The 23,947-nt window shown below is 38.9% G+C and overlaps 1 protein-coding gene across 1 annotated transcript in view; it reads right to left on the bottom strand.

The window, feature by feature from the left end:
* Nucleotides 1-3,162: 3,162 nt before the first annotated feature.
* GPR63 (G protein-coupled receptor 63) overlaps nucleotides 3,163-23,947 on the bottom strand; it is a 73,206-nt gene continuing 52,421 nt past the window's right edge. Inside the window, exon 2 of the mRNA XM_056125150.1 lies at nucleotides 3,163-4,617. Coding sequence (XP_055981125.1) covers nucleotides 3,208-4,467 — 1,260 coding nt within the window. The 5' untranslated portion in view covers nucleotides 4,468-4,617 and the 3' untranslated portion in view covers nucleotides 3,163-3,207. The remainder of the gene's footprint in view (nucleotides 4,618-23,947) is intronic.

Genomic DNA, 23,947 nt, shown 5'->3' on the forward strand with positions numbered 1-23,947 from the left:
GCTCCAACCACATGGCTCAAGGCCTAGCGCCAATATAGAAGAATACATATCAACTGGCTTCCCTTAATAAAGTCTACTTACAAATATCCTTGTTTAGTATCTGCTTGAAATCCAGTTTATACTGAAATTAGAAAGCATGCTACACTTCAACGTACTGCTATATCTACAACAGTGTTTAAGTCCTATAAGGTCCCTGTAGATCAAAACAATTTTACCTGTGAAAAATATAAATTCAAAACCAAAGAGGTAGGTGATTATCATCAGAAGATGATCCCGAAACAAATGTTGAGTCATATGCTTTAGTCTCCAAAGATTTGTTTCACTGGAAAATAATCTTTCTCATGTTCCATGTCATTAGTTAGGTTTTTCTTGATGGCATCAAACTCCCAACGCCTTAATTCCTGATTCCATGTTTTGTGTTCCTCAGACACTGAATTTTTAGAAATAGTAGATGAACAAAAATGTAAGGAAATAATACTGGAGACCAAAGAGTGATGCTGATGTCAGCAGGGCTCTTTAAAAATTTTTACTTTCACATGGAAAGAAGTGTATTAGTTTTGGGATAAGTCCTGGGATTTTTTATTTAATCCAACTCTCCAGTTGTCCAGTGAAGAAACAGGCTCCCACTTTGCTGTTGGCTCACAGAGCACTAGAATTCAAAAGCTGCGAAATTCCAAAAGGCATTCACACTTAACTCACCTATTGACAAAGCTGAGGACACAACCAGGAGGCTAAACTTTCAGTTCCTGAAGCCTTCCTTAGCCTAAATCCCATTCCTGTTGGCTGCTTTATGAAGTGTGTCAGAGTTTCAGAGAGAAATGCAACAAAGGCCCTGGATACGCTGGCTGAGAGGCAGGGATCAACACATAGACCATCAGCAAGACAGAAACAAAACTCTCCAGACCTGCCCTCCTAACACTTGCTCTATGCTTCTCTATAGGAGACACTCTTCACATGCACAAGTACCAGCTGTGCTATGGGCAAGCACTGAAGCAACAATACAGTTCTGCCCAGAACATTCAGAGGCACAGTTGAATAACCAGAAAGCTTTAAACCTGCAAGGCAAAGAACTCTGTACTGCTATTTTGAACTTTTCAATCAAGTGTCTACCAAAAATAAAAATTGTCTGGTTTCTTTTTAGCCTTATTAATCTAAAATTTGGCCTTAGAAAAGATGGTGTGACTCTATTTTGTCTTTGTTTTTCCAGACTTTTTTGAATACCTTCACATTTTTGTAATAAAAATAAGGGTGCTATTTTTTTTCTTTTTTGGGTCACACCCAGCCGTTGCTCAGGGGTTACTCCTGGCTCTGCACTCAGGAATCACTCCTGGTGGTGCTGGGAATCAAAACCGGGTTGGCTGCATGCAAGGCAAACGCCCTATCCGCTATGCTATTGCTCCAGCCCCACTACTTTTTTTTTTTAAAAGGAAGTCTTAGTCTAAAATGTGAAAGGTTACAAAGAGTTCCTGGTTGGCTATGAAGCAACACAACCTGCTTGAGGTGTGTGAGGGTGTGGCTCAGCAGAGCAGCGCTGAGGATCAGTGCCACCACTAACCTTGAGGAGTTTTGTCTGAGATGTGCTTTCCTTATCGGTAAAAAAGGAAGAAATATTACCTAACTCAATAAAACTATGCATTGTACCTAGTACATGAGTCCAACAACTAGTAGTTCAATGGTCTTTGTACCGGTCATGCAAATAGTCAATGCAAATTCTTGAGTGAAGGAATCGCCACAGCCAACACTGGCCATCTACTGACTGACCCCATTTACTTTTCCAAGGGAGTCTGTCTCCTTTTTCTGGCCCTACTGCTCTAAGAAATTCCTATTGTGCTTAGACAAGACTACATTTTTATGTTTTCTACTTTAAAACTGTACATGCAGATAAAACGTTGTTTAAACTATCTTCCTAGGAATTATAATGCAATGTTTCCTAAAGCACAACATGTCAGGTGAAAAACAATCTTGAAAAACATGACTTAATTAGTTTGTACATTGTTCCTTAAAGTGCACCAAAGTAAATCTTAATGACCTTTAAAATGTCACTAACTCCCTTGGGTTATTCTTTTTTAAAAACAAAACTATATTTTTATGTATATGGAATGACTTTTTTTTCTTTTTCTTTTTTCTTTTCTTTTTTTGGCTCCAATGTGATGGCATAAAGCAGCAATATCTTCCAGGAAAAAAAGAAATTTGATGCACTACACTAATAAGCAAATCTTAGCAGCATACAAAACACCTACAATTCTATGTAACTGCAGGCTTAGTATAGCACAATCTTAATTTCTACCACAAAAACAAAATCAATCCAAGAAAAAACATCTTCCCATCCAACAGGATGATTTTTTTTAACCCTGGAGTTAAAGCTCATTTTCCCATTGTGTATCCTTGATAACAGAATTATAGTTGACCAGCATTCTTTGTTTACACTGCCCAAGCACACAGACACTCACATATCCAATGAAAAACAAGGAAGTTTAAGTACAGAAGTCAAGTGAAAGAAAATGCAAAGTCAAAGAACCACCAATCACTTTAGTTTTTGTTCGCATTTCTGGCAACATAAGTAGTGTTCAGGGCTTACTCCTGGCTCTGCACTCAGGGATCACTCCTGCACAACTCAGGAAAGCATTTGGGGTGGTAGGGATTGAACCCACGTCAGCCATGGCCATGTGCAAGGAAATGCCATACCCACTCTACTTATCTCTCCAGCATTTAGCCCAGCAACAGGAGCACTGCATGTGCTGAAACTGGATAAGAACTTAAAACTTAAAAAAGACAGTTGTCTTTCTCTAATGATCTGTACATAAAAAGTCAATAATCATCCTGTTTTAGCTGAACAGGAAACATAGCTTTGTATTATATATTCTGAAAATAATGATTGGGTTGGAGCGATAGCACAGTGGTAGGGCGTTTCCCTTGCACGCTGCCGACCCGACTGACCCAGGTTCAATTCCTCTGCCCCTCTCAGTGAGCCCAGCAAGCTACCGAGAGTATCTTGCCCGCATGGCAAGGCCTGGCAAACTACCCATGACGTATTCGATATGCCAAACAAAGTAACAACAAGTCTCAAAATGGAGACGTTACTGAGCCTGCTCTAGCAAATCGATGAACAACGGGAGGACAGTGAAAATAATGATTAAAAAATGTAAACTTGGAAAAAAACAAAGAACAACCACAACCATCATCCAAAATGACAGGCAGTTCTAAGAGTCACACCACTGTCCGATGTTCCGAACATACATAGACAGCACTGGGGCGAATCCGGCGCCGAGTATGACCAGGGAGCTTCGGCAAAAACTTGAAGGACTTCGGCATCATGTCCAGGCAGGCATCATGAAATTTCTTAATCCTCCAGTAGTAAATCAGTGGGTTCAACGCGGACTTGAGGTAGCAGAGCCAGAGCAGCCAGGTGCTAATCTCAAAAAAGTTGTGCTGATAATAAACCTGCTTACTGAATGTTGCCACAAGGCTGTAAGTAGTAAACGGGGCCCAGCATACTATGAAGACGGCAAAGAGAATCAGGATGGTGGTGAAGGCACGCGTTTTAAAGCCCATGTCAATGCTCATCTGGAAGGGTCTTTGGAGACTCATCAGACCCAGTTTACTAGCCTGGCTGAGGCATATACCCTCAGGGTAGCTATGGATCCTCAGAGCATTGTGCCGAAGAGTGTTGAGTATCCCCATAAATGAGTACAGTATCACCAAGAAGGGTATGAAGAAAGAAATGAGAGAAATCAAAATCACATAAGCTTGGTATCCCGGATTAGTTGTATACCCAAATACACATTGTGGGGCTCGGGAAGGTATCTGCAAGTCAGGGTTTCCTACAGCCAAAGGAAAAGCTATACAAAAAGAAGTCGCCCAAGAAACTGCAATCAGAACCTTAGCCCTATATGGATTTAGCTTATCCTGTTTCTGCACTATAATAAGGAATCTATCAATACTAATTATGAGCAGTATGGCTACTCCTTCTATCACAAACATCCAAAAAAACATAGCAGACACCCTACAAAAGAATTTCCCAAAAATCCATCTGGTAGTAAGGATAGTTACCAAGGCAAAGGGCATGTTCAGCACTGCAAGTAACATGTCTGCAAATGCCAGGCTGGCAAGGAGAATGTTAATTGCAGATCGCATGGCAGCTTTTTGGTAAACCATGAGGCAAACAACCAAGTTCCCCAGAAAAGACACAAAGAGAATAAATATCATCATAGCAGATAGGATGATCTGGAGAGGCAAGTTGAGGCTCTCAAAAGTGGCTGGTGTTGGGGACCCAGCCGTGCTATTCACCATCAAGGAATTCATCCCAGTGGGAGTCATGGTTTCAAAACTGTATCTGAGCAGCTGGTCAACACTGGGATGCTGGAATGGTGGAGGGACCGTCATATTCCTGTATGTGTTTTCATATACTATGAACGTTGTATTGGATGCCCCAGCATGGGATGCAGTCAACATTGTTGATAAGACCATTGTTTCTGTCTCATGGAAGTGGCCATCAGAGATGTGGATGTCTCTCAAGCATTTTAACCCAGAGCAGCGTAATCATGTTTCACTGAGGGTCCTTGAAACATATTCTGGAAAGCAGACAAGGAGTCCCATCTTCCACAGGAGGCCTGTTGCCTGAAAACGAGTCCAAACACAAGTAAAGGAAAAAATTAGTTGTTTTTTTTCTCTTTTTGGTAAATAACATTGGATTCCTTACCTTCCATCCTGAAGGATTTCAGACTTTATTAACTTAAGTCTCTAGCCACTTGAGCATCAAAATATTATCATTGTGCTGTTTATTTCTAATCAATCATGACAGAAATTCCAGGGCATTCACACACACAGTGAAAGTGAAGAGAATCAAAGTATATTGCCTCTCAAAAAGAAAGGTTATAACTTGTTTAATTTCCCATAGCAGCATGGTCACTATTAACACAGATTTTACCCTCTGATTCTCCTGTGACTAATTCTTACCTCTTTCCTCTTTTATTAGAAAGGACATTCTTTGGATTTCTTGGTAGAATTCTTTAACAAATTCCAAAGACTGGGAAAATAAATGCATACAAGCTTAAAACAGCACTGAAAATACACTCATTATTTAGAGGTAGTCACTGATATTTGAGGCAAATGCAAAAAGCTTATTTACTGTGGTATGAAGTGTGGGAGCATCAAATCTGGAGAGTCAAGATCCAGAACTAGCTAAACCACAGGTACCTGCTATATTTGTTACTTCTCAATGTTTTGCTGTTAAAGATTCCCTTTAATGAGGAGAGAAAAAATCTGTTGTTATTCTACTGTCACTTTTAGAGCTTAAATTTTTGTCACTATTTGATTTTATTCATCTTCACATATATACCTTAAAATACATAGCACCAACATAAACTGACAAAGTCAATTTTAAAATATACTAAACCACAAAGGTCAACTGGGCAAGAGGCAATGGTAGTTAGAAAGCTTTACACTATTAACACATATTTTACTTTCTCATTATCTTACGACATAAAATTTTCCTATTATTTTATTTTAAATAGAGACCGGTCCCTTCAATATTCTGCTCAGTAGTATTAAGGGACCATGCAGTGTTAAAGAAGAAAGATCTGGACCTTGCACCCTCTGGAATACTTTTAACAACCATAAGTCTTCAGATTTACACACACACATATACACATACACATGTGAGCACAAAGGCACACATAAGAGTACAGTCTATCTTTAAGTAATACACACTTAGTTTCATGTGCTGATTTTCAACGCTGTACACTGGGATGCACTTAATAGTGCACAGTTATTTTCCATTAACAGTAGGAATAAGATAAAATAAATTTTTCTTGGCCATATTGAAGAACATAAATAAAAGGTAGAATTTAGTCCCCAAAAGGGGTATTAATGAAAAAGATGTTAGAAGTGCATGTTATCATAGTGCCTTTAAGATACAAAAAAAACCTAGCAATGTCTATAAAATCTTATAAATCAATTCATCTAAATATTCATTCAAGTATTTATGTGCCAGCGATGGATGAAGGGTCCTGAATTCCACACAGTGAGTAAGGGATTAAAAAAAAATGTTTTACAGCAAAAAGCAGATGGTGGGATGGTTACTGCCTAAATTTAATAGAACAGAAAACTTGTTTATCTTCAATTCTTCCAGAAACAGACTTAGAAGAAATTGTATATCCCCAGAAAGACTCTGAACTCAAAGATAAGTTAACACAAGAAGTGCAGGAAAATCGACTGAGAATCATCATGTATATTGGAGCTTCCTGGAACTGCACCTCCATGCCGGGTCTCTCTTGAGTGAGCCCATGAAACCAAACATCTTCATTCTTATCAGTGTAGAGCTAAATACCAGGGAGATTTGGTGCATGTCTGTACATTCAACATGAGAACCTTATTCCTTTCACCACTTGTTTCCAAACTGCCAGCAGCCAGGCAAATGCTACCCATGTTGAACAAAAGAGCAACTCAATATGTCAATATGTTCAGTACCTAAAAATCCTATAGGAAAGATCTCCAGATGCGAACATCTGGGAGTATCACCAGAAAAATGTTAGGTTGGTGATCTATCACCCTGTACATTCTGAAGCCTGAAACAATGAGCACAGATTGAAAAATTCCTTTGTCCTGATACAAATAGTGCTTTCTATTCCTTTCTTGTACTCTTGGCTTCCCAGAATATAAGTATCTCAGGGAAATAGGCAAAGCAATGTTTTAGAATTATAGTAGCAAATATATTTAGAAGTTTTTTCTTCCCAAGAATTACCATCAAATATAATTGCATACTGGAATTTCTTTGAATTTCATTTAACAAGAACCTGCCGTCAGTACTCATCAATACACTGGCTCGGCTCTTCACTCGCTACCTGTCTGAATGCAAGGTTCCGTCCCAATGGAAAACCAGCAGGACCGTACTACTGTTCAAGAAGGGAGACATCCAAGACATTGGCAACTATCGCCCGATCTGCCTATTGTCTGTCATCTACAAGTTGTTCACTCGAGTCATCCTAAATAGGATTGGCAGAACACTAGATGAAGGACAACCATGCGAGCAAGCCGGGTTCCGCAAAGGATTCAGCACCATCAACCATATCCACACGATAACCAAGCTCCTTGAGGTTTCTCGGGAGTTCAAGATGCCGCTCTGTTTAACGTTCATTGATTTAAAGAAGGCCTTTGATTCTGTTGAGATGGAAGCGGTCATTGAAGCCCTAGCCAATCAGGGCATTCAAGCCCAATACATCAGGATCCTCCGTGAGCTGTATTGCGGATTCACTACCAGGATCTCACCATTCTGCAAAGAAGTGATCGTTGATGTCAAGAGAGGGGTGCGGCAGGGTGATACCATTTCACCGAAACTCTTCAGTACCACCCTCGAGAACATCATGCGACAACTGGAATGGGAAGGAATGGGAGTGAAGATAGATAGTCGGCTACTACACCACCTCTGCTTTGCTGATGACATTGTTTTAATAACACCAAACATCAGCCAGGCGGCACAAATGCTGGCCGACTTTGACCGTGAGTGTGGAAAGGTAGGACTACAGCTGAATCTTACGAAGACAATGTTTATGAGAAACAGCTTCTTTCCTGATGCCCCATTTGCTCTCAATGGAACGACCATCTCCGAATGCAACAGCTATGTGTACCTAGGTCGAGAGGTCAACATGACAAATGACCTGGCACCTGAGCTACGCAGGAGGAAGAGAGCGGCTTGGAATGCCTTCCAGAACGTGGAAGAAATAGCTAAGAGGACGAAGAACCTCCGGCTCCGGGCACATCTCTTTGATTCCACTGTTCTTCCTGCATTAACATATGCCTCAGAGACCTGGGCCCTACGCAAACAGGATGAGAACGCTATTCAGGTCTCCCAAAGAAGAATAGAAAGAGCTATGCTTGGAATATCACGTTTCACTCAAATGAGAGAAAAAATCCGGAGTTCCAACATCTGTTTAAGATCAAAAATCAGGAACGCTGCCTCATTTGCCAAGGTGTCGAAAATCAGATGGGCTGGTCACGTAATGAGATTTAAAGACGACCGCTGGACTAGAGCTGTTACCGACTGGATTCCACGGGATGTCAAAAGACCGCGTGGCCACCCACCTACCAGATGGTCAGACTTCTTCGTCAAGATCATGAACGATCGGTTTGAGGCTCTTCATGTTCCCGGAGCGAACAGATGCCATTGGGCTACACTAGCACGCGACAGGGACAAATGGAGACGTTACTGGCGCCCGCTCGAGCAAATCGACGACTAACGGGAAGTTAAGTGATTAAGTGATTAAGTGATTCATTTAACATTTAAAAAAAAGTTTTATATTTTAATTTTTATCTACCAAGGAAATGAAACAGTAATATTATGGAAACATTAAAAAATTAGCTTAGGTTGGTAATCATTTGCATAATATGCATATATACTAACAGCAGTACAGAAACAACGTTGTGGTAAACAGATTATGTTTATGTTTTGAGCATGCCAAAAGTCACAATTACTGGGGCTTTTGTGGCTGGAATGGGCAACGGAGTTTGATGATTCCTCTCAGTCTCCATACCTTACTTACTATTGCAATGCTTTCAATCAGGGGTAGGGAATGTCCAGCTCAAGAACATATGAAGCCCTTAAAAATTATCTAATATGAGAAAACGATAATCAGACTATAAAGATGCCCCATAGATTGGGAGAGAATATTTACCCACCATTCATCTGATAAAGAGTTGGCATGGATGTGGGGGAAATTAAAGGTCCTTCCCTTACTGTTGATGATAATCTCAACTGGTCTAGAAAACAATATGAACACTACTCAGAAAACTAGAAACTGGGTTTTCACTCCTTGGAATATAACCCAATGGCCAAGAAAAGGAAATCCAGAAAAGTTATTTGTGCTATGTCCGTAACAATGGCCCAAGCCTTGAAACAACCCAAGCACCCAAGAACATATGACGGGATAAAGAAGGTATAGTACATATACACAACATAATACTATTCAGCCATAAGAAAATCAGTCAATTTGCTACTCCATGGATGGATTTGGAGAGTTATCATGCTGGATAAAATTAGTGAGAAAGAGAGAGACAGACACAGTATGATCTCTCTCATATGCAGGATATAAAAGAAACATAGTAGGAAAATAACAAATGTCCAAAAGCAATAGAAACAACAGAAGAACTGCTCTTCAGTAGGAAGCTTGTCACTTGGGACAGGTCAGGGTAGGAATACTAAAGAGGTATGCATGACACCCTATCAGTAACAGTACTATAGACCACAGAGCCTAAAAAAGAACTCAAATAAAAACAAAAGGTACCTACCATACAGGCAGGCCTGAGGCTGGAAGGGAAACAGGATATTGGTGTAGGGAAATGGAAACTGGTGTTGGTATTACTGAAATTCAATCATGAGTAACTTTTTAAGTCACTGTGTCTCAATTTAATTATTATTATTTTTTAAATCATGTGGTCTGGCCATGGTTCTTGATGGGACAGACACATATATTTCTCATTAGTGCCCAGATCCTGCGGGCATTTTATGGCCCACAAATTATGTGATAAATATCCAAATGGTTCTTGGAAGAAAAACTTTAGCCCACCCCTGCTTTTAGATACTTATTTTTGTCCCATGAAAAAAAATTCCCTCCTGGGAAGCAAAGATTGATTTTATTCATCTCATTGTCCCCTATTACTACTGTGCTTTCTACAGCTCAATAAATATCTTGTGAATTAAATTTGTTTTTACTGTGCTTTGTGAGGTTATGAGATTTCTTTTTTACTCATTTTAGTATTTATTTATATGATAAATGAGTATAATTTTTAAAATCATCAAATAAATTTTGAAATGACAAACTCTCAGACCCTGTACAACCCTTGACTATTCCATTATGGTTATTAAAGGTAGGCATTTTAATTCTTTAAAATATTTTCAAGCAGTTATTTATTTATCTGTATAATAAGAAATGACTGCTTTTAAATTTGTCAGTGCTACATATTAACTTCTGATTTCACATAGGACTAGATAAGTGCTTAGCTATCACAGCAGTTTTGAACTTATTTTTCTCCATCAGATATTCTACCAAATCTTTATTTGAAAGTTTTGAATTTTAGAAGCAGTGAAAATTTGCATTTATGCATAACTATAAGTAGTACTATTTACTGATATGCCAACAGACTGTTTTTCTTTTCACATAAGTTCTGAATTTCCTAGAATTAGTCATTTATACTTTATTTCTAAAAATAACTCAATCATTTTTCTTCTCTTTCAGATAAATGTTATACCTATGGGACAGATTTTATAATTCAGAATATTACTGTGAAAGGTTAAATTTGTTCACTAGTTTTATCTTAGAATCATATCTTTGCCCTTTTGTCCCTTTCTGAAATGATTATTTTCTAGGTCTGTGAAACAAAAGACATCTTTTTAGCATTATGCCAAATCCTCCTTTTTGCCTTGAGCTCCTTGCTTCTGTATGTCCTGCCTTTCACTTCTTTGCATCCTTCCATAATTTTTTACTTCCTCCCTGGGCATTTTCCCCCCCAATTACTTGGCTGTTAGTTTGTTTTCTGTGCTTTTTTTGAGGGTGTGGAGTGGCGGGGGCGGAGGGGGCTGTGGATGGCTGCATCCAGTAGTGTTCACTCTCTGCTCAGGAGTGATCCTTGGCAGTGCTCAGGAGACAATACGTAATGCTGGGGAATCAAATCCTGTTGGTAACAAGCAAGGGAAACGTTTTAACCTATCCTCACTCCTACTACCAAATACATTTAAAGAAAAAAAAACACAATGGAGGTAAAATCTGGGCCCCTATATGTTTGAATAGAATTGTTTTGGATTGGATTTCTCGGTTGCAAACAGTTTACTCTGAAAAATTTGAAGGCTTATTCTGCATCAAAAATTAAGGGTACCTAAGACTCAGATGGAGCACTGTTAAAACAGACTGCTGGGCCTCTGCCTCTGCACTTCTGCAATCTGGGATGGGACCCAGAATTTGCATTTCTGAAGGAAAGGAAAAGGTCAGTTGAGGACTTTAAATTCTAAGCTCAAGAAAAGATGGAGATCCAGAAAGCTTCTTTAACCACAGAAAAGAAAAAAAGAATAAAACCTTTTATCTCCTGTAGCCCCAGAGAAAAGATTTCTTAAAACTAAACCAAAGTCTAATCCTGTGGGTGGATACACTGCAATGCAAATTAGATTCCCAACCTTTCAGAGTCTTTTCAGCTAAAGTTAGAATACTGATTAAGAAGTGAAGACCTGAACACTGGCATGGTAGCATATGGGGATACTGATAAGGCTAAAGGACCATGTTTGGCAGAGACTAGAGAATGTTGATTGAAATCACCTTTCCTCTAAAATCTAATGAGGTTCTGTTCTTCCCTGAAGAAGCAGTAAAAGCCTCATCAAAAGCCTAACTTCTTATACTTGGATCTTGACCCCATGTGGGGTCGTGAAACTTTTCAAAAGTTTATTTTAAAATAAACTCCTTTGACACAGAGAAGAAAGGCCGGGGGCGGGGGGGGGGGGGGGGGGGGGGGGGAGGGGGCCTCCACAGCTACTGAGAATGCTCCCGGTCCTGAAGAGAGCCTAGGTCACCGGGAAGTCCCAGATGGGGTAGGTGCCGCATCCCGTCTCCCCCAGAGGGAACCCCGGTGACCACGAGCCTCTACAAGCATAGCTTGCTTATGCAGGAACCATGACTCTCACTGCAAACTGCACGGCCGCTTATGCAGCCGCGCGACATCTTCTTATATATAAAGTGGTCAATGGAAAGTAAATTCTCCAATGTTTCTCCCTGAAAATCAGGCTTAACTTTTTACAAACCACAACACCGAATAGGAAAGAGAGAACAAAAGGGAATGCCCTGCCACAGAGGCAGGGTGGGATGGGGATGGTATGGGTGGTGGGAGGGTTACTGGGATCCGTGGTGGTGGGAAATGGTTACTGGTGGAGGGATGGGTATTCAAAATAAATAAATAAATTTTAAAAAAACCTAGTTTATGTAACAAAAAAATAAAATAAAATAAACTCCTTTATGATTTATTATCAGTGAATAAAGTTTTGTGTAGCTATTTTATATACCTCTTTAATTCAACTTACATAATATTTCTCGGTAAAAATGTGGTGTCAAGTGGAAAGTTTAAGAAGCCCCAATCTAAAATTAGTTTCTCATCAGGAACTTTTTGATCATCCTAAGGATCCTGCTTTCCTACCTCTATTGCTTCTATCGGACTCCAAAGAGTGCAATTTCAAGTAGGACCTAAGAAGGAAATACCATTTATTTTTCTTTATTTTTCTTAATACAAGATTTTCTTTTCCAATTTATATAGACAGAATCTAGAGCACATACAAGGAATTTCATAACTTTTTGTACCAAAAAACTATCCAAAGACTTTGGCAGGACAGAATGCTTAATTGGAATTATCAGGTAAGATCTACTCCACTACCTCTATCCCTTGGTAGGATCTTGAAGACACTGTTTTCACCAAGGTTTTGAGTGATACACTAGTTTAGAGGACCACAGGCATCCTTGAAGGTATCAAGCAGTAGCCCTTTCTGTGGATAATGGATGACAATATTTAATAATGCTGTCCAGAAACAGGGTCCCTGAATTAAATAGAGATGACGGTATTCTGGTGATAGCATCGTAAGAGCAGGTGACTATCATTACCATAATAGGAAAGTATAAAGGCTATAACCAAAATATCTGATACACCGAGACTATTGGTTTTTGATCAGGGTATCTATTTCTGAGAAGCTAGAGCAACAGTACAGCATATAGGGTATTGGCCTTGCATGCGGCTGACTGGGTTCAATCCTTGGATCCTAACTGGTCCCTAAGCACTGCCAGAAGTAATTCCTGAGTGCAGATCTGGGAGTAACGCATGAGCACCACTGGATGTGACAAAAAAAGAAAAAAGAAAGAAAAAAGTATTCCTGAGAGAAATACCAAATCCTGCATGATCCAGGAAAAAATATGCAGGCTCAAGTTTGAGAATTGACTGAGTGACTATACTTTTCTGCAAACTGACCTTGAAGAACTTAAGGAGTGGCTTTCATCTCAGTCAAACATTTTTACTACAAATCTTCCCCCTAGTCTTTCCCAAACACCTGCAGCAATTAGCAGAATTACAAAATACAAGGGAAGGGGAAATATCTAGATTTTCATAGAACTGATGGATATGGCTGTAAAGTATCACTCATTCCTGGAAACACATAGTGGTACTATTTTGAATTGTTTAGAGTAGGATCTACGGAGAGATTGTAATTAATGGATCTATGCTCAAATCTAACTCTCACTCAATCCAGAAATCATGCCATTATTATTTTCCCAGTTCTGAAATAGAGAGTTGAAACAGACATACTCTATAACTGACAGATTTCCTTAGAATCCTCTTACTCCTCAACAATCCTCTGACCTTATATAAAATAAGGGCTCCAAACAGGAAAAAAACATCAGGCACAATTTTTAAGAACTACCACTATCTTTGAAAATAATAAAACAAAAGCAACACTTCCTGGAGTGATCACAGACACTATGGTCACTACCAAGGACTTTGAGGATGAGAATGATTATTCCAATCCAACTTGCCTATATAGACTTAAAAAAATATATATGGATTTTGTAGAATACAGTTGCTGTAATTTCATTGCTGGAATTAATCAACGCATTCCTTGGCATATGATACACAGCTACTGACTGGGGAACCTTTATTCTTTTCCCATGTTGGCCAAGACCACTTGAATGTTTCTCTACCAACTTGTACCCTGTTATCCCATCTGAATTCTAGCATGCTATCATAACCTAGTTCACGAGGAATTTGATTGCATCTTCACCCCCTAAATAAATCACAACACATACCTTTAGGATACTAGAACAAAACTAAAATGTCACTATTCCATATGAACTTGAGAGTGTGTTACCTCCTAACACCATAACTGGATATAACGGCACACTTAGCAGAAGTGGTATATATTAAATCAAGCCTGTGGGTCCTACACTCACAGAAAGGTAGCATGAGCTAGTGGCTAATCTTCCCAAAGTTCCTATTCTTTCATCAAACCTCCTATCAAACTTCTCTGATGGCTTGATTAAATGTGTTCTATGATCAATTAACTGAAGGAGAAGACATCAGGGAGCACTACTAGAGAAAGAGTGTGATCCCTATGTTGGAGCAGCATTGCATTCTTGTTACCTTTCTTGAATCACCCAGGCCACTGTTTTAGTATAACAAATTAAAAGGATCATGGAGGGGCCAAGAAAGTCAGTAGAGGGGTTAAGGTATTTGCCTGTATGCAGTAGACGCTAATTAGATCCCAACACTGCATATGGTCTGCTGAACACCACCAGGGGTACCTCAGCACTGCAACATAAAGCCTCAAGCCGCTTACAAAGAAATAAAATGAAAGGAATTAATCTGTAGGAAGTCAAGATGGCTCAACACACACAAGTCAATAAAAATATTATATTGATGGAATGAAATTTAAAGTCATATGAAATTTAAGTATATACAGAAAAGCATCTGACAAAAACAAAATACTTTCATATAAAACCTCTCAGCAATTTTTACATAGGAGTGTACCTCAGAAATAGTATCCTACTCTAAGGAGAAAAATTAAAAGGCTCTCATTGATCAGGAACAAAACAAAGACATAGAACTCTCATCAACCATATGTAATACAACACTGAAATGTTCTACTCACAGCAATTGGTCGGGAAAAAGAAATAAAAGGCATAGAAATTAGAATAAATAATATCTTCTCTACTTTCCAATGACATGAATTTTTATAAAAATTAACCCAATGATCAGTCAATTCTCACTCCATGCCCCAGAAAGTGATCAGGTCTAATTTCAGTGAAGTCTTATGATATAAAATTAAGTAATGAAATTTTAAAAACCAGGCCAGAGATTATACAGCAGTTAATGTGTTTACCTTTCACACAACTAACCTGGGTTCAATTCCCAGCCCTGCATATGCTCCCCTAAGCTACATCAAGAGTAATCTCTGACAACAGCGAAAATAAAGAGAAAGCCCTAAAAACCACCAGATACAGCTCCCCAAAACAAACTTCCCACATTTCAAAATCCAAGAAGGAAGTATTTCTATATCCTAGTGATCTAAAATAAATTATCAAAAATGAAACTGGGAAAAAGAATTCGATTTACAGTAGCATAACACTTAACCTAGTAGTTGAAAGAGCTATACATTTTAAAAATATAACTTTATTCAAGGAAACTTAAAGAGACCTAAATAAACGGAAAGATATGTATTAGAAAAATAATATTGTTAAGTTAACTATTACCCAAAGTGATCTACAAAATCACTACAATCCATATTAAAATTCTGGCAGAATGCCACACTACAGGACTGTTCTAGAAATTATTTAAAGTAGCTGGAAGTGGTTTATAAAATAGAAAGCATTACCAAACTTCAATATGTTACAACAATGATCTTTCTCCAGTACTTCTACTGCTATGTCCAATTAATTCCTTTATTATAGACTACAAGGAAATATAAAGTTTCAAAGAAAACTAGGCAATATTGTTCAATGTTAAAAAGCAATTTAATATTATTGTCTGCAATTCTGTATTACAGAAATTATAGCAGATATATACAGATAATATTTATGCCAGTGTTTTCAAGTTAAAAACTAGACATTTATAAACATTCATCAATATTAAAATAGTTTAAAAAATTATAACATGCATTCAAAGAAATACCATGGACCTATCACAAATAAGAGGTTGTGTAAAAGTGGTATCAAATGTTATTCATACTAAACAGTGAAAAAGTCAGTGTAGAGAATAACAAGAACATATATCTATTAAATATTCATACAGATAAGTGTGATGTGTGTTTAATCATTTATGTGATTTATAGTCGCATCACAGATAAATAACATAAAACTGGAGGGCAGAGAAATAATACAGTGGGTAAGGTAATTTTCTTGTTCACAATGACCTGAATTTGATCCCTGGCATTCCATATGGTTCCCCCAAGTACCACCAGAAGTGAATCCTGAGTGCAGAGCCAGGTGTAGTCCAAAAAATAAAACAAACAAAAGAAAATACATACAACTGGTGAAAAATATTTCTTTTCTGTTATGAAAACGGTGTGTGTAAAATATATTATCCTTATTCAGTTCTGGTTCTGTACATTGTTTTTGGCTGTAAACCAAAAGAGATCTTTAGTATTCAGTCATACTTCTCTCCCATTTTCTGTACAGAAAAAGACCTTGATGCTGGATGTCAGAGTGTACCTCCTTTATATAATCTATCAGGCCCAACACAATACCCTGTACTTCAGTGATGACTGAAATGAGAAGCATATCACCTATAACTTTTTTAATTATTATAATATTGAGGAATGCTTATAAAGCCATGTATCCTCACATGGATCTCAGAAGAGCCCTTTTCCCTACCCCAGTCTCAGTTCTAAAGATGGCCTTGATCTCACTGAGTCTAAACTGGTGGGAAGCAGCGATGCTCTCAAATACTGTCCCTAACAGAGTAGCTGGCTGTTGGCAAAGATCAGAAAGGACAAGGAGAATAAAGCAAGCATTCAGAAAATGTATAGCTGACATCACAGATCCCAAAGAGATTAAGAATCTTCAATACTGGCTGGAGTATCATTGTCTGTTTTGAACAAAGTATAAGTCTAAAAGAAAGGGGAGCAAGCCAGAGAGAGAGTGAGTGAGAGAGAGACAGAGAGACAGAGAAACTTAAGAGGTTAAAGCACTTTCTATATACAACTGGCCCCAGTTCAATCCTGAATACCACATATGAACACCTGAGCCCTGAGCTCAGCCAGAATTGACCCATGAGCACAGAGCCAGGCATGACCTCTGAGCACAGCACGGTGTGACCCATGAGAGAGGGAGGGAGGGAGGGAGGGAGGGAGGGAGGGGAAGAGAGAGGGGAGGGGAGGAGAGGGGAAGAAAGGGGAGGGGAAGGGAGGAGCAGGATAGGAGAGAGGAGGGGAAGGGAGGGAAGGAGAGAATGGAGAGCTTTAACCTTGGCTCAATGAGCATCCTTCTCTTCTTCTGAGCCAGAAGACTACCCTAGAGGAGAAAAGGAGCTACAACATTGGCCTCAAACATCTGCCATACTCCAGCTGAAGAAGTTTTCCATTCCCCACCCCATTTTTCCTCTCATTCAGGAAAGACATAAAATGCAGAAGTGATGAAGATAATGCTTCGCAGGTAACTCCATATACTTTGCCTATATTAGATCCTTACAAGTCTAAAGGTTCAACCTAGGAGAAGGGAATAGGAGAGAAATACAGAGCAGGATGCAAGTAAATATATTCTGAGTATTCTCCTGAGGTCTTTTAAGAGGCAGGCCTTTCACTTCAGAGGTAATCCAGATATTAACTTCATTTAATTAGGATCAAAGAACAATAATTTCCATTGGTTAATCTTCCTTTCAATGATGAAAGATAACTCATAAGTAGTGTGTATCGTTAAAGCAATGTTTACATTGGAGCTAGGGAGAGGATTGAATTCTATTAGGTTTTGGTTATCTGATTGAATAGAATGACTGAGAGAGTATACATGAATTGGAGAGGTTAGAGTTTATTAAAAAGTTTTTCAACTGGTGTTGTTGGTGTTGTTTGGTTTTACTTTGGTTTGGGTGCATTGTTTTTGCTTTTTGCTTTTAGTTTTGGTTTTGGGGCCACACCCTGCAGTTCTTGGGATCTGTTCCTGGCATGGTGCTCAAGAATCACTCCCAGCAATGCTTGAGGGATGATGAGTCGCTAGGAATGGAGCCCAGGAATTCACACAATCAAGGCAAGTGTTCTATTAATTACCACATCACCAGCCCTTAAAGCTATTTTTATAAAGAGAAAGTCATCATTACTTCAAAATATGACTTACTTTTAAGGTACACTTAAACATATGTGCAATAAATTTAATGTGGAAAAATGCATGCACATTTTAAATTTGAAAGCAGTGTTCTATTTAAAGCACTTTCATTCTGAGTATATTCCCAGTTCCAGGCAGAATGATTACCACAGAAAGAACCTTTCTCACTAATCTTCAAAGTAACATTTAGTCTTTCCATGAAGTTTTATAATTAGATTATTAAGCATGAGGATTTATTTGCATTTATGTTACTTTTCCCCACAAACATGAAGGAGAAATTAGACTAAATGTCTGGAAAGGCTTTTTCAGAAGAGAATACTCCAAATGACTTCTGATGACAATTAATGCTGAAACTCAAGTAGCAAGAAAGGTCAGAAATTAATAGAAGAGAAATTAATAATAATTAGAAAGTAGGAAAAATTTTAAGTGGCTAATAGAAGATTAAACTTCTGGAACCTTCCTAGAAATATAAAAAAAAAAAAGAAAAGATGAGCTCCAAGAGTATAGAGGTTTTTTTTCATTTCATTTACTATTTTCATTTTTTATTCTTTGTCTCACATTCATTTGGTCATTGTTCTGCTGAGAATCTTTAGCAGTCTGAAAGTTATTCTTGGGGAAGATGAAGGCAAATTTAATTTCATCAGCCTTTTGGAATAGATCATAGACATATTACTTTTCTTCTACCAATGTTTCTCACAAAAGAACTTAACTGTGAATTCAACATTTGGAAGAAAACACCAAGTCTTCTCAGATAATGAACCTCGAGTCTTAAAAATGAATCACAGTCCTGCCCAGATCTAGTGCAATGTTAAAACATGAATATCTCCTTTCATCTCTTACAAACTATTTGCACAGAGCAAGAGTGAGACAAGTTTATTTTGTTTTGTTTTTACACCTAGGAGTACAAGGGCATTCAGACTGAAATCCACATTGTAATTAAAAAGCAGTATAATTTAGTCTTATTTTGAGAAACCCATTAAACACTTTTTAGATTTTTAAAAGTGTTTGTTCTTCTAGAAGTAATGGCCTTGCCAACTCCTTCAGTTATTATCGGACAAAAACATCTTAATGGCCCAAACTTTAGTTCTGAATTCCAGATAGCACAGCGGGTAGGGCGTTCGCCTTACAAGCGGCCAACATGGCCGACCCGAGTTCGATTCCTCCGCCCCTCTCGGAGAGCCCGGCAAGCTACCGAGAGTATTCGATATGCCAGACACAGTAACAACAAAGTCTCCAATGGAGACGTTACTGGGCCCGCTCGAGCAAATCGACGATCAACGGGAGGGCCTTTACCTTTACCTTTACCTTATATTCAACTGCTCATTTAACATCTTCCTTGGACATCAATCACAAAGGTGCTTACATTCTGTCTGCCCAAATTAAACACAAGGAAACGGTTCTTCACCATCACCTATATTCCTCATATTGCTCAGAGATAGAACTGACACTCATCCAGTTATATAAGCAGAAATAGTTACTATAACATTTTTGCCATCCTCATTTTTACATCCGCAGCTACAATCTATTCCATCCCCCAAGACCTAAGTTGTTTTTTTTTTTTTTTTTGCTCTTTGGATCACACCTTGCGATCCACAAGGGTCACTCCTGGCTCTGCACTCAGGAATTACCCCTGGCAGTGCTCAGGGGACCATATGGGATACTGGGAATCAAACCCGTGTTGGACATGTGCAAGGCAAATGCCCTACCCGCTGTGCTATCACTCCAGTCCCAGACCTAAGCATTTTAGTTTCTATATATTATTATACAGCCACTTTTCCCTACTCGTCTATCAACATCCTGTCCAGACTACATCATGAAATAGGAATTCTTGTCTGAAATACTGACAAATTTTGCTTGTGCCTGCTACATGAATACTAGGTATTCGGTAAACATTTGCTTCATGAATAACCTCCTGCTAATCATTCACCCATCCCCATTCGCTGTTCACACTTCAGTATATGGGAATCTCCTATGGTTCTCCAACCAAGTCTACCCCACCCCATTTTCTTGTCTCCTGCCAGCATGTACTTATCTTGATGATGCTGTCAGCTATTATTTTAGAATTCTCCATGGCACCCCTTGATTCAGGCCTGATCCTGTGCCTGCACCACCCCAGTCTGGAATGGACAGTAAACTTCAGGAAAGCAGAGATGTGACATGGTTTTACTTAGCACTGCACACTTAAACTCAAGCATCAGGCATATAGCATACACTCAATAAAAAGAACCATCATCACATTCATAACCTAATGATTCCTTTTATTACTACTTGTGAAACCCTTAAAAGAGTAAATTCTACAACGATCACGATCATGACCATCCTGTTGTTAGTCGATTGCCTCGAGCAGGCCCCAGTAACGTCTCCTTCATCCTGGCCCAGAGATTCAAGGCTCTTTCAGGGTTAGGAGAATGAGACCCATCATTGTTACTGGTATTTGGCATATTGGGTACGCCACGGGGAGTTTGCGCCAGACTCTGCCATGTAGGCAGGTTACATTTGGTAGCCTGCCAGTATGTCCAAAGTAAAAATGAGATAATAAGATGTCTTCCGGGACCTGGGTTTATAGTCTCTGAGTCTTGGCCGTTGATGGGATTTACACGGCGCCAGGGGGCCAGTTGGTGGGTGTGACCCCTGTCTACTGGAATATGGAGGATCTGGGTGGAGGATGCTCAGCCCCAATCCGAGCAGCTTGGAGATCTCAGCCCCGGGACCCGCATACCTTCATGCGTGTGGAGAGTGGTCTCAGCATGGTGCTGGCTGGTTCTGGAGATCTTCGGCTGCTGGAGCCCTGGTCGGGGCAGGGAGGGAAACTCAACCCGCTCCCCTTCAAGGGACCCCGGCGAGGACAGCCAGGCGCGGGGGCAGTAGAGTTCTACAACATTCATTTGTAAATTCTTCAATTACATTTGTAATTCTTAATTGAAACCTTAATATCTTGTCAATGCTATTACTCAATGTGAGATGGGCCCTTTTGGAAATGACTATGTTACAAGGGCAGAGAACTCTACCTCACCCCTTTTGCCAGGAAAGAATACAGTGAGAAGAGGCCACCTGTGATGTCAAAGAAAGATGCTACCTAACATTCCGGCACCCTAACTTCAGATTTCCAGATGCCAGAATTGGGAGATGGAAAGTGTCTCTCACCTGAGTCCTGACCAGGTTCATGGAGAGTTCTTGAAAGTCCATCAAGAAGACACCAGATGAAAATGTATATGCACGCCACCTTGCATTTTACCTTTCTTTCCTTCCTTTGCTTTACATCCCTTGTCCCATCACTCCAACTGCCTAGAGACAGCATAGCCCAATTAATTAACCTTCCATTTCGTAAGCTCTGCCTTAGGCTCCGGTTTCCAGGAATCCCTGAAAAAGGGATACTAATCTAAAATGCTACTGCTGGACTACTTTCTTTTCCTTGCCTAAACTGTAGTTAAGGATCTCACCATCTTTTTACTTCAATTCAGAACCTGTAAGTCAAAATCCAATTCTTCTGTGCAGCACAACAAACCTGTCATTCTATCCTATTGATTTCACCCCCTATTTTAAATTGGTGAACCATGATTTAATAACAATTTTATGCACACATCATTACAACACCACACCTACCAACTTTCCTCCACAATCCCTCGTCAATCCTCTCTACTCCCAGCTAAGCTCTGTTCTGTAGAACTCTACAGTTCTGTTGCCTTTGACCAATATAGTTGTTACCAAACTATTTTTCTTTATATCCCACATATGAGAGAAATTATTTTTTATCGGTTATTCTCCCTTAAATTCAGCATATCCCCTAGGTCCATATAGACAGTGGCAAATTGTGTGTGTGTGTGTGTGTGTGTATTGAATTCTTTATCCAGTCATCTACTGTTGTTCACTTGGGTTGTTTTCAGATCTTAACTATATGATTAGAGATACAATGAAATAGAAGCACAAATTTCTTTTCAAAATAGTATTTTGGGATTCTTGGTTAAGACACCAAAAAGTAGAATTGCTGATTAACACATGAAAGCTCAGTCCTATCCTACAAATTTTTATCTTCTAAGTAGTTAAAGGTTTTTCTTTCTGTTTAACCCTATTAGCAAGCCTTTAGATCAGCTGCAGCCTCCTAAATCAAGCATCTCTTCTGCTCGGTCCCCCACTCCCCTATTAAATCCACCCATCCAGCCAGTCTGATGAAGTTTTTCTTTATTCACAACCCCACTGATTTTAACACTTGATGAATTCCCATCAGTCATGGTGATCAATCTTTTTTTTTCTCCCCAATGAACCTGAGGTATATGATATATTCATAACTGATTAAGAATTCTGGGGCTGAATTCAAGGTGTTATAGCAGGATGATTAATCCCCCAAAACTTGTATCAGAATTGCTAAGGAATGCAAGTATAATTGGGAAAATCGTCCTTTCTTCTCTCCAAAATTATATGTTCGCTTGTTTCTTGGATTTTGGTTTTTTGGTTTTTATTTTTCTGACTAGTACTCCTTTTCTGATCACCAAGTAAAGTCAGGTTCCCCTGAGCCATGGCGACTTACAAGTGCTCCATCTCCATGTACTGACTTTTCTGGGACACCTACTGGACCCTCTACTGACAGGGACTTTAACATTGCTATGTCTGCTCACTCGTACACACTTCTACTGCACCTAGACAGCATTCTCTCCAGCAGCCCTTGTCAAGGCTGAAGCTGGAACACTCCATGCACACCTTCACATTAGCACTGTATGACAATGTTACTCTCTCCTGGGAGAAAGGGACCTGTCACTATGTCTTTCTTTAACAAAGGGCTGGGGGTGAAGAAAAAAATTTGAAACATCTACTGGATGTAACTAACAACCAAATAAAAGAAATGTCTCTGGGAACACTGCAATAAACAAAACTGAGGCATATTTTTCAAGATTTTGAGATAATTTCTATCTCAGAGGGAAAAAAAAACTATCAAAAACTATTTTCAAATTATCTACATCTACTTACTATTCCTCATATAGATTACAAATGGTAAATTTTTGGTTTTTTTTATGCCTGCATATACCTGTTTTTATTTTTCTATAGTATATATTGATTTGTATTTTTTTTGGTTTTTTTTCCTTTTTTTTTTTTTTATTAGTGAAACACCATGAAGTACAGTTATAGGCTTACAAATTTTGTGCTTGGGTTTCAGTTATACAATGATCAAGTGCCCATCCCTTATTGTTGTTTTTGTCTGGTTTTCTGTGTGGTTTTTTTTTGTGGGGGGCTTTTGAGTCACACTTAATGGTCCTACTCCTAGCCCAGTGTTCTAAAATCACCCCTGGCAGTACTCAGAGGACTTACATGCCAGGGACCAAACCCAGGTCTTCTACATGCAAATTATACTTTCTGCTCTTTGAGTTAGCTTCCTAGTCCTAAATGTTGACAGTTCTTTATGAACATTTTAATAAACTCATGTGATTTTCTAAACATCTAAAGAAAAATGCTTATAAAGTATAAAAAGGATACAATACTGCATATAGAGTATAATTATAAAATTATACACACACACACACACAGGCTCAAGGGAAATAATCACCCAAATTCTGAAAACCATGTTTATAGTAGTGAGAACATAAGTTTGTTCTTTCCTTTTCTATCTAGATTTTAATGGGCTTTTGTTATTTTTATGAGAAAATTAAAATCATTAATTTGAATCCCAGAAGTATTTTTTCAATATATCTGAAAGCAAGCATAAAGCCATGCCTCACTGAAATTCTAACAAAGTAATATTCAATCTAGAAGAGCTGTTCCTTAGGGCAGAGTGGTCCAGATGGCACTATGCTTGGTGACTGAACTTTATCACCTTAAGGACCCATTTTTTAGTCATTTTCTTCACTTTTCTGGTTTTCTCACCTAGGCTAAGATGATGTGAAAGCTGCAAATCAGAAGTGGAGAGGGTCAAAGGATTCAGCTCCATGCAGGTCTACTCTACATTTTGAGAGCATCCCAAAGACTGCAGAAATACAGCTTTACAAGTTCTGAGCAGTTGGATTTCCTTAGTGGGACTTACCCTGAGGATTTGTGTGAAGCTTCCCACTAGAAATTTCAAGAAGGTTCTCAATGCCTGTGATCTCAGAGGTTAAAGTAAAGAGCATGGAGCTGTCCTGCCCCAAAATCTACAACCC

The sequence above is a fragment of the Sorex fumeus genome, unplaced genomic scaffold (genome assembly GCF_029834395.1).
Source record: "Sorex fumeus unplaced genomic scaffold, SorFum_2.1 ptg000054l, whole genome shotgun sequence".
Classification (NCBI taxonomy): Eukaryota; Metazoa; Chordata; class Mammalia; order Eulipotyphla; family Soricidae; genus Sorex; species Sorex fumeus.